The following is an 11,882-nucleotide window of genomic DNA, read 5'->3' on the forward strand; positions in this document are numbered from 1 at the left end:
AGGTCATCAGAGTACATGTGCCGGAACTGAGAGAGCGGAAGTACTGAAAGATTCTGAAGACTCCATAAGAACAGAATCAGGTCCATGTTGCTGAGATTGCTTCCGCTTAAGAGAAGATAGATGAAATGCAATAAGATCGCCGACAGGCTTTTGAGGAATGTATGTATGTGCCTTCGGTATTTGTTACGCAGTTGCACTCAGTCTGTCTCTGACATTTTTATTTGCATCAGCCCTTCCAGGAATATGATGCATATATCATTGTGCCCAATGTGTGTTTGTGTTGTTTCGGACACTCCCCACCCACATCTCCAAAGAGCAAAGAATAACGAGACTTGGGCAGCAAAGCTACATGAGAGCTGGACAGGTCCAGCTGCACGACATTCTCCTGCCCTAACTATTCTTGTAAGGAAGGGCGCCGTAGGTGTAACGAGGAGCTACATAAGTGTGCTGTGCAGGCAATCATGAGACAAAGCTTTCTCAACTCAACTTGCTGGCATGGCTGGTCTTTGTGTTGAGAGGTGGCAGGACGTGGTCAGAGCGCTCACGTCAAACAGGCCTTTTTTGCCATCGGTCATATCTTTCTGTGCACCTTCTGGTACATCTGCAATCGTGTCCCTGCAAAATCACTGGTTGAACCTCAGAAGCTGTAGAGCAGGGCCATGGCTCCCTCAGAACCCCTGCTTTTTAAAAAAAAAATCTACCCGTTTTAGGTGGTGGCTGGAAGACAGGATAATACCACAAAAATGCAGAAGACCGCCATACCATTGTCATTGTTGGTGTTATAAAATGTTACTCCATGCTAACATGAGGGCCAGCACAACAGCGCCTGCATGGCGTGTTTTAAAATGGAGGCTTCTTTCCGTTGCCTGTCTCAGTTTGTAGTGGTCGCCATTGCCTCGGTTGGGGTTTAGTGAGCGCCTGCCTTATGCCGCTTCTGTGCCTATTGCGGGCAGCTACTTTGTGGGAGTTTACAAGCACTTTACAGCTTGTGCCCTAGGGGCACAGTATGGTTGGTTAATTGAGTGTTATGGCTGCGCATAATTTGCTAAGTGTTCCAAGGGAAATGACATCTGCTGAAATTCCTGCAGAAGTAAAATAAAACTATTATATGAACCTCAGAAGTCGGAGTAATAAAAGACCATTACTGAGCAACTCCACCTGTACTTTATTACCTAAAAAAAGTGAACATCTGGTAACAAGACAAGTAAAAAAGAGAAGCACACAAAAACACCACTGCCCAGAGAACTGCCCTATGGTGCCAAGTCGACATGAGGAGAAAAGGCTGCCATATACAAAACTAAATCCAAGACTGGAGCAAAATGCGGCCAAACGCAACCCTCTCGCCACTCCAACATACCAAGAGCCCTCTCTCGATAAGTACTTTAAGGGAATGGCAAGTTATAATTTGTATGACTTCTGAAATTGCTGCTAACCATTAAAAACCCTTTTCTGTAAACCAATTAAAGGAACAGTTCTGTTTGGCTCGAAAAGAAACTACGGAAGGGCAGCTTATACAAGACCAAGGATGCCTGACTTCTTGCCACAGCAGTATGGAGACCGCTGTGGTTGAAGTGACCCTTTAAACCGCGTCGATGGATGAAAGAATGTGCCGCAAAACATCCTGAAAACACAATGACTAAAACCCGAACAGATGTTAAAGTAGGGATCCAAACGCAGCATTACAAAGACATAAACTTTTCATTAAATCATCACAAATGTCTCCCTGGTTGCCTGATTTATTTGAAGTAGATTTTCGGCTTCATCATAAATTGATAAATAAGATTGTCTTTTCATTTCAGGATTACTAATCTGGAAACCAATTTATGGTGTAAGTAAATTACTACAACTCAAAGCTGCTCTTAAGATCCTAGCAGGGAAGACTCCACTGGATGACCAAAGCTAAATGTCTTTGAGGAAAACAACAATTTATACACCGCGTTGCTGAAACAATTTCACATTCTAATGACTGTCGCGCTCAGCAGCAGCCAGCGTGCTGGAAGAGATTAATTTGTTTCATCAGGAAGGGAACTTGTTTTCTATTATTTACCTATTGACGGTTTCATGTAGTGCACCAGACCCAAAAGGTCTTCAAAGCCCTGAAAATAAATGCACACATATGCCATACATATGATATAAAGAATACTGTTACTAGGAAAATGTTGAAAATTAAATTTAGATGAACACACGAAATTGTATAATTGCTCTACCAATGCTGTGGTTGGCGTTGCTCAAAGAGCATGCAGGGAACATTCAAGCAGTTAATCTATCAGAGTAAGAAGAAAGGGTGTTGCAGTAGGATACAAGGGTGGGGGAGGGGCAGAAAAAACTCTACCTTGAAATTGCTTCTTTTAAAATCTCTAAAAAAATAAATGTAAAAGATTTTTGTTCTACGTGTTATGCGAGAGCCAAAACGGTGCAGCAAGGCTGGCAGGCTAGTGCTTGGATTGGCCATTATGCTTGTCCGACATTAATCTACTACGTATTTAAGTTCTGATTGAGGGAAGTTGTACATGACGCTCCTCTCAGTTCCCACGTTAATCACACCTCTTTACTTGACTGTCTGGTAGGTATTTAAATACCAGAAATCGTGTATTTCCTCCAGTTCAATTCTCACATTGTGTAAGCTTCTTGGACTTCCATTCAGCGGGTAAAATAATTCTGGCTCCTCATTCTTTCAAAAATAAAATCGCCCTCCACCATTCGCTCCTGTTTTCTCTGGATGGCCCACTTGCCAACATGTCTCTGGCCTTTTCATCCCGATGGACTTGCATATGAAAGTAATTCCAGTAGTGTGAAGTAGTAGTATTTATTCAGGTTTTTCCATTCTGTGTAACAGCAACCAAATAGCGTCCATGTTATAAACACTTTTTCAAAAATGCCTGAAAACCTATTGAAGTCCCATCATGGAATACACTCATTGACTAGTCCAGCGACAGTTGGTATTTAAAATATAAGCCAGGACACAAGTTTTATGCAAGAAGGGGGCAGGTTGTAGCAATCAATGGAGGATGACACGGTATAACTTAGAGGGGGCGAGGGAGGAGGGAGTGAGTCAAGAAGGGGCTCCCTTTAGGGTGTGCCATGGAAATACTGGGAGGCCTCTATACACATTCCCTCAAAGGAATGCAACACCACCCCAAGGAAACATCACATCCTACAGTTTTGTTTGACTTGAGAGACCCGTTAAAGGGGCAATGCTGCGTAATTGTAATCCTGCTTTTCAAATAAATGAAAAATTAGAAAGATGAGCGGTGCTTAAAGCCCATATTCTAGATACAGCATGCCTCGAAAGTGACTTTGTATGTGCTGCCTAGGTAAGACCTAAAAATAAACGCAGTATGTTGAAAGTATTTAACTTCGATTTGCAGGTGCAACATTGCATTTAATTATGTATGCGTGTGAATGACTTTTACAACGTGCACTTAAAGGCTTTGCATCGCTTGATTTTGTTTGTGAAAGCGCACCCAAATAAAGTCTTTGAAATGAAGTGATAGAAGTGTGATTTAGCCACAGACGAGCTTGGAGCAGTGAGTGAAACAGCGAGCACTCGAGTTAAGTGCTCTTTAACAAAGAAAGCAGCAGTTCCTGAAACGGATCCTAAAATGGAAGCAGTGGAGGGATCGTGTAGTTGCTCCATGCTCTCAGGGAGGTCTAAACACAGGAGGAGGCTTGACAAATTCATGCCACGGACAAATTGGGAGAAAGAATATGAGAGCGACGATGGAGACGGCGAATGGGAAGCTTATGGGTGGGCTGAAGCCTACAAAGTATACATGTGTCCGCGAGACCACGCATGCGCTGTCCAGCTGAGACCTGGAAAGGGAAATTCTGTGATAAATGTAGTAGATGCAGGAAAGTTAGGCACTCAGTCTGGATCAACCGTCTCACCTGTCAGAGGATATGACACTGCCTCCTATTTCTTTGTGGACACTTACAATCTCCTCCCCCTTGGCGACCAGGTAACTTGATGATCGGAGGCCCTAAACCAGGTAACCGACCCACTGACCAGACCGAGTATTGCTTGAGAGTGAGGACTTGACTGGGGTCTTGCAGGGTAAATATTTAACACGTTTGTTGTTTGTTTAAATGTTTTACTGGTCATTTGATAAATTATACTTTGTCGTGATTTGGGGAATTCAGTTGACAACGGCACCATAGTGATCTACAGCACAAACCCAATCTGGTATGCGCACCCAAGGAGGACCCCCAAGTCCACACCCCTCTGCTGAGTACGACTGGGTGATATTCAAATGCTATAGAATCGCGTTTGTGGCTGTAACCAGTAATCAGACTTCATGAATGATGACATGGCTCCACAAACCGTGCAAGTGAATTGTGCAATGTCAGACATAGACAAGTACATGTTAAGAGGCTGATTGTGTGACCCTTTCTAAAACCATTACAGCTGGCACAGGCTCTCGTTCGCTCGTGAGCAGGATGGCAGGAGTGGTGAGTCTGCACACCGGAGGCTAGGGTGGTGTTAGGTGGCGAATAGGCAAGTTGAGAGTGGTATGCCTATGAAGATGATGGCAGGGAGCAGAGAACATCCCATCGGTGAGCAGGGAGACCGGGGGCTCTGGGCTGGTGAATTGGTAAGTAGGGAGTGGTGTACTGGTGAATAGCTAAGTAGGGAGTGGTGTACCTATGAAAAGGATGGAAGGGTATTCCAACTTGATGGCAATCTGATGTGGATTTGAATACTAGAGCGCAAGGCACCTTGGCTCTTGAATGGAGAGCAGGCCAGGAGCATGACTGATCTTTTTCTCTCTCTCGCTCTGTCCTAGGTTATGGGCATGGTGCGTGTCCCACTCTTCACCATGCGAGATGGTAGCGGGGGGCTGCCTGCCTTTTTGTCGAACCGCTTCATCGGCAACTCCCGGAGCCAGCTGGTGTACGGGCTGCGGGTCCTGAAACTGGTGCGTGAAGACAAGCTGTGGGAGGCCGCCAGGGCGAGCCAGGTGCGCTAGAGATGGCGCTGGAGAACCACCATGTGGAGAAGTTGGAGAGAGCTCCCCACTTAGACTCTGCCGCCCATGGCACGCATATAGCTGAAGGTGAATTGGTTGTGACTGGAAATGTGGCCGTTTTAGATGCACAATGAGTTTACTATGTTATTATTTTTTTTGACCATTGCTTTTTGATTATGCTTTAGCGCTGTTCTTTTTACGTGGTAACCATGACAGTTCTTGCCCCTTTTCTTGTAAGAGCTTCAATGGTTTATGAAACCAGATATGCCATTGGCACTGTAGTTCATGAATGAAAGCTCTTTCCAGCCAGGTTCCACTACAAAGCCTTTTGCCTCTAGTTGAAAGCGGCTTGGAAAGGTAGTTGCTCCTGGAGTAACTGCTGTGCGCCGTAGCGTTACTCCTCTTGTGAAAGAGCCATGCACCTCCACAGTATGTACGCTGCGATGCAAGACCTTGTGAAGCAGGTCCCTCTCCCAGTCTCGCCTCTGCTGTCCAACAAGGTGATTTGAAGCCGCGACTATGAGGCACCAGTGGTTCATTTCTGGACAGTGGAGTTGCAGCTGAAGCCACCTTAAGGCCCTTGAAAATAAAGTAGAATTGATGACGCCCTCTTTTAGAACAATTCAACTAAACATCAGTTGCCATGCTGAGTTTGGTGCAGCAGGGGTACAGTTATGAAAGAGGGGTAGCAAGATAACTCCAACTAAATCACCAAGGGCACTTTTCATTGGAACCTGTTTTTATTTTTTATTTATTTTTATTGTGAACAAAATATTGGGGCAAAGGACAATGTAGCGAAGGCCGTGCTAAAGTGCAAACCATTCATAAACACCGGGTGCATCAGAGCTTGCCCTACAGGTATGTGCAAGGCCTCTTCCTCTGGGCTCATGGGATGTGCATGCTGCAGGACAGGGTTGCAGCACAAAGTTATTAATTGTGGAGAGGAATGACGGACACATCTGGTCCTACAGACTCCATCTCCTTGTACATCCTATGCGCTTTACCTTTTCTACATTCTTTTACATCTTACCACTATCACCTCTGGAATCCTTTTGTGCATGTTTAACTATTTGCTTCACGAGATGCCTCGTGCCAATTCTAGTCTGATGATTGTGTGGACAGTTATGGAATAGATCCTTGGACCACTACCAATTGCTATTGGTTCTTCAACAAGGAATAATCTTGAGGGGCTAACACTCTGAAGATCGAAGCCTGGGAATATTATTACTTGGTACCACGCTCCACGGTGTGCTTTCAACCTAAGATTAATCTAGAATAAAAAGAGGTCTTGGTTCAGACTTTCCCATTTGACCTGTTTAATGAAGACCTGTGTTTTCAGAGGCTCGTGTGATTAAAAACTGGCCTTGACTTCGGAACCCCGAGACTTTCAAGGATTTTACTACTCTGACTCCTCCAGTATTTCCTGTTGAAGGTCCTGTTGTGCTGGTGCTTCTGACTTCCACAGATCTCAAAGCACTGGGCCTTACTTTGTAAGTCCAACCTCCTGGACCATTTCCCTTCTTTGGAGAACCAACAAGGTCCCACAGAGGTCCACTCCTGAGGAGAGACTATCCAAGCCAAAGCGTTGTATTTTTAAAAAAAATTTTTTTTTTACTGCTTCTTGGATGTGATGAACTGTGAAATGAGGTTCTTGGACCAGATCTCCCCTGAAGCCTGTAGAAAGGTGTGTTTGCCCTCTCAGTCAGAAATGCACACAGTGGCAACTGGAGGATGGCATAAGCCTCATTCCTTGGTCGTATCGAATAAAAGCACTATTCCTAAAGGTACACAACTTCTGGAGGAGATGTATTTCACTTCATCTCAGTCATTATTGTGTCAGCAGCTCTGAACAGGATGCAACGCTGTGCATCTTCAGGAGAAATGACCAATGAAGATGTCTCAGTTCAACTCCTCTGGACGGAAGGCGGTGCCATCTTGACAGAGTGCCACCCAAAGATGTGCGATTCGCTGGCTGATTTCTTTCTTGATCCCCTGCATTAGCATCATGGACAGCCGAGTGAGTTTCATGCAATGATAAATGAAGGGAAGCCGATGGCTTTTCTGGCCCTGAGCTCGCCATCTTGCACTGTTCTTGCCGCCGCCAGAAGAATGAACCTCCGGTTGGGCACGAGAGTCACATGAATTGGCTCCAATACCCGCTTCCCCAACCACTTACAGTAGTGAAAAGAATAGGTTTTAAACTTCCTATTCAGTGACAACTATTTTTTATGAGCAAACTGCAAAATCTAACTCTGGCCACCACAGTGAAATCCCAAGCGGCCCTTTTACTCATGAAAGAACACGGCTAGGTCCCTTCCTGGTTTAGATCTTGGCGGACGAGTTACTCATTCACAACGGTGATGGATATCCCGTCTGCCGAAATATAAATCCCATTATATCCAATTGGATTTGTATTTCGGCGGACGGGATTTCCGTCACCGTTGTGATGGAGTAGCCCGACCTCCAAGCTCTAAATCGGGCCCTTCGTCCGTTCACAGCTTCCAGTGTCCATAGGAGGAAGCAACAAAGTCACCTGAAACTCTATTTTGAGCTGGATCCTTTAGAATGCCGAAGCACAGAACTCCAACCAGAGAATGGATTAACTCCCTCCTTGCAAGCTGGAAGGGATTATTTTAGACCAGTGGATCCTTGAGGTGATGGATCACAGATTCAGGCTTCCTCTGCCCTTTCTCCATCGGATTTCTGAAGTCCCTCTTGAGCAGGTCCATTGGCTTCCGCAGGAACAGTCAAACTTAGAACAGCACTGTTTTACTTCAGCTTTGCCACCCGACCATTCCCTTGTCTGAAGTACCCCCGTTGGTGGCTGCCTCCATGGAAGCAAGTGGACTTCTCAACAGGCTGGCCATTGGCCCTTTGTCCTGCAAGTGGTACCTCAGGAAAGCACCCCTCATTCTCTTCCTCCCATCAGCGGTCAGCATAGATCTTTCAGTGTCCAGGCAGAACTGCAAATGAATTCATGATGGATAGGCCTTGATTTCCTGCCATGGTGCTGAAAGACCTCTTCCTGAGACGCCCCCTACCCCAGCTCTTTAATTTTTATCCTCATTCTTTTTAGATCTTGCACGCCTTTTTTTTTTTTTTTTATCCTCTTTCTCTTTTTTGATCTTACACTTTCTCTTTTTTTCTCTCATGTCTCTCGCAAGGAAGACTTCTCTCTCGCTTCTTGACTTAATGCGTGAATTAGATCTCAGCTGATGGGTTACTCCGTCACAAGAGTGACTGATATCCCGTACGCCAAACTATAAATCCCCTTATATCCTATGGGATTTATATTTGAGTGGACTGCACATCCATCACCGTTGTGACGGGATAACCTGTCCGCCGAGATATAAATCAGGCCCTTTGTCAAACTGCTTTCGCAGCAGCAATGTTTTTGTCCTTGTCCTCAGGCTTTTATTTTATTTTTATCTTGCTGCTTGTTTTGTGAGACTACAACCTCAGGCTCTCAACCCTGTCCAGAGTCGACTTCAGACTTCTGAAAGCCGCCAGAAGGTCTGCTATAGCACAGCACGAAAGCAAGAGGCAAGAACCCAGAGTTTTCTTTGCATTTAGATGGTTTTCTCTCACTTGTGTCGCATCTGGGTATGTCTGAAATCCAAACTCCATACCGAAGTCTGACATATTTGTTTTCCCTCACTCAGAGCACTGTCATTAAGCATCTTTTTCCTGCTTAAAACATTTTCCCTTTATGTGGAATCCCCTCCCTATGTGGGATTTTAATGTTTGGTCTGTTCTGGCTCTCAAGACTTTTGAACACTTTGCTATTAATGAATTTAAACTGGTGAATTGGCATACTGTGATGTTGGTAGGGGTGACCTCAATTCAGGAGTCCGTGAAATATCAACTTTATTGTTGTGAGCTTTGCACACTTTTTCGCAAGGACAAGGTGGTCATTTTATGTACAAACCTCTTTGTTTCTTTTAATGCAGTAACCGGAAGCGCAAGCTTGCTGCTTCTCAAATTCCTCTTCGGATGCAGGAAGGACTCTGGTTGTCCTGGTGATCCTTTATGCTTTATAGTGTGCTATAACCGGAAGCAGGCCATGCTGCCCTTGGAAGGGAGAATCTGTCCCATTGGGTGCGTTCTTCTATCATTTAAAGCTAAAAGGTTGTAGGCCAGCCTACACTCATGCAATGAGACTCAAAGCAACATATGCTGCTCTCCACCGCTGTGACCCTTGGTAATCCCCACTAGGCAGACTTTGACCCATCCTCAAGTGTTGTGTTATTGCCGCATTATGGATGTGAGCTGCAGACTCCTGTGACTGTATTCTGGCTTTGTCGCTTTAAAAAGGCTGCCTATTCCCTATATGTGCTTTTCTATCTTCTTGTGAGACTGGATGAAAAGGTCTGTAAATCGCAGTAAGCACGCATTTCTCCTGTAGTGTCTCTTGTACACGTGACCTGTACCATGCTCCAAGCCATTCCTCAACTTATTTATTTGCCCTCTGGCTCACGGCTGAGTACATGGGGGGCTAATGTGTGGAGGTCCAGGTGAGAATTCTCTGATAGGTTGTAGTATAGATTTTGGTTTCCATTTTTTTTCCCATCCCCCCCACCTTGACTCTCAACAGTGTGTAATTCTTTATGTTCAGTTCTGCGACCAGGACATCGTGTGAGCCAGGAAGAAGAGACCCTAATCCTAACTGTAAAAGAGTCTCTGTGGTGAATAATTTGCAATCCTTCAACAAAGCAGCTTGTTTTTAATTGTAAATGTTGTTAATTTTTACTAAGAAATATTCCTCATTTGACCTTGAGGGGTTGGCGGGGGGCAAAGAGACTTGTCTGCACTTGGACCGAGCAGGTCCTTGGAGTTGTCTCCCTGAACTGGGAACATTTTGGAGATGACTTGGGGCCTGATTTAGGTCTCGGCGGACAGGTTACTCCGTCACAACGGTGACGGATCTCCAGTCCGCCGGAATATAAATCCCATAAGATATAATGGGATTTATATTTTAGCGGACGGAATATCCGTCACCGGTGTGACGGAGTAACACGTCCGCCAAGATCTAAATCCAGCGCGAAGTTACTGTCAAGAGAAACTGTCTGCCATCGACTGGTATGCAGGCTGTCAAGATGCTGTTAAGAGGTTGGACACATTTTGTTTTTTTAAAGAAAATGTCTTTTGTGTGTTTGTCTTCCTTGTAAATTTCCATTGCTATGAATTTTTGTACAGTGTCATTGCTTCTAAGAGGAGATTGTTATCCCAAGTTGACGGTCATATTGTTTCCTTATGGTTTTTTTTGTACTTGTTAATTTGTACTTGCGTTGACTTCACTGAGTTTGTCTTCTGTGAACCTTGAAATAAACCTCTATGTAAACTGTACTAAGGCTTTGGGCTCCTTTTTTGGGTGGCTTGTGCAGGTTGAGTCTGGTCCTTTGTAATTTCACATTCTGTGACCGTATCCCCAGTCCAATGGAGCGGTGTTTTGTTTTGATCGTACTTTCATTGTGGACGTTACACTTCAACTTGCTTTGATTGAATCGCTACAAAAAGGGGTCCAACCCAAAATAAAGTACATATTTCAGTGTTATATATTTTTATATTTGTCACCATAAGTATATGTCCAGTTAATAATAACATGAAAGTTAACCACTGTCAAGTTCACATGCTACTGAAATAAACCCTACTATAGGTACAGGCCTTAATCTTATAAGTATTCCAATAATTCCTATACAAAGAAATATGGCCAGACTCAACCTTCAGAAACTTCTTATAGTGATGAGTTTGGCACGTGGCCTGCCTTAAATCTGACCACATGTCACATGCGAGATGGTCCCTGCACCTGCTTTTAGTCAAACCAAAGTTCTGTGTCTGGGTCACTGTACCTCCTACTAATCGGGCCAGTCTTCCTATACAATCTGTTAGTTGCTGACACAGTGCTAGAAGTTTGTATTTAAGTTCGCAGACATCGCTTCGGGTCCCACTTTTAAGGGAATGTGATGTGAGAGTAGAGTCTTCCATCGACTGGAATCCCTACTTTGGAGTGTCCTGCTGTTGACGCTTGATCTATTGGTAATTCGTCAACAATTCAGGACCGTGTTAAAGACCTTTTCTGTTTCGTTGAACTTTTCTCTTTTAGTTTGACTTTCCCTGTGGACTGTTTGAAGCACCAAGGTACCTTTAGGTGACAACATGATTGAGAGCTAAATATTTATCTCAAGACTGTTCTACTTTTAGAAACCCACAAGTCCAACATTGAGTTCAAGTCATGATAGGCAGGTTACAAAGACAATATTTACCACTGCCAGTAAAAAGAAATGTTTACACATTTTTCAAGAAAATACTAGGTTGCCCAGGACTGCTTTGCTTGTGGTTCCAGACAGCTGCTACTTACCCAGATTCCACTGCTCACCCGCAGATCGGCAACTCCACATTTTCAGCATTCTACATTTTTCTACCACACCCCCAATGCTCTTCTCAATGCTCCTCCTTTTAAAAACTTTTTTAGGTCTCGCCGAGCAGCACGCATGCATTACTCTAGGAGGGCCTTTAGCCATCGGACTTCACTTTTCAAGACTGCGCACGCACTACTCCCGCAAACATTGTGCACGCACTGCCCCCGAAAACAGCTGCTGCTTGATGACAGAAGTAGCTGAAAAGCTGAGGTATGAATGAATGACCATGTGTGTACACAGCACCATCCGATCACTCCTTACAAGCTTATCTCATATTCCCTTGTAATTTACACCACTCTGATTCATCGGTGCATGCAGTTTCACTCTCTGCACTGCCACAGCAGACTCCCTCTAATACCATTTGGCACCTTCATCCAGCGATTCTATGGCCGTACCTCTAAAACCCTTGACCCACCACCTGCCAACGAACCCTTTGATCCAGTCTTCTCCCCCCCCCCCCCTCCTACCTCTACACTTCGGAATCCGTTATACCAGC

At 44.6% G+C, this 11,882-nt stretch overlaps 1 protein-coding gene across 2 annotated transcripts in view; it reads left to right on the plus strand.

The window, feature by feature from the left end:
• The window catches only part of LOC146797115 (U8 snoRNA-decapping enzyme-like), a 36,995-nt gene extending 26,682 nt beyond the window's left edge, over positions 1–10,313 (plus strand). The window contains exons 3-4 of one of the 2 annotated variants that reach the window (XR_014969686.1): positions 4,785–5,054; positions 8,918–10,313. Coding sequence is in view for 1 of the 2 variants with exons in the window: in XM_085629760.1 (XP_085485886.1) it covers positions 4,785–4,967 (183 nt within the window). In the remaining variant the exon portion in view is untranslated. Of the gene's footprint in view, positions 1–4,784 lie in introns of both variants that reach the window. The other variant, XM_085629760.1, reaches the window with a different exon arrangement.
• Positions 10,314–11,882: the final 1,569 nt, after the last annotated feature.

This window comes from Triturus cristatus, chromosome 10 (assembly GCF_964204655.1).
Source record: "Triturus cristatus chromosome 10, aTriCri1.1, whole genome shotgun sequence".
In the NCBI taxonomy this organism is placed as follows: Eukaryota; Metazoa; Chordata; class Amphibia; order Caudata; family Salamandridae; genus Triturus; species Triturus cristatus.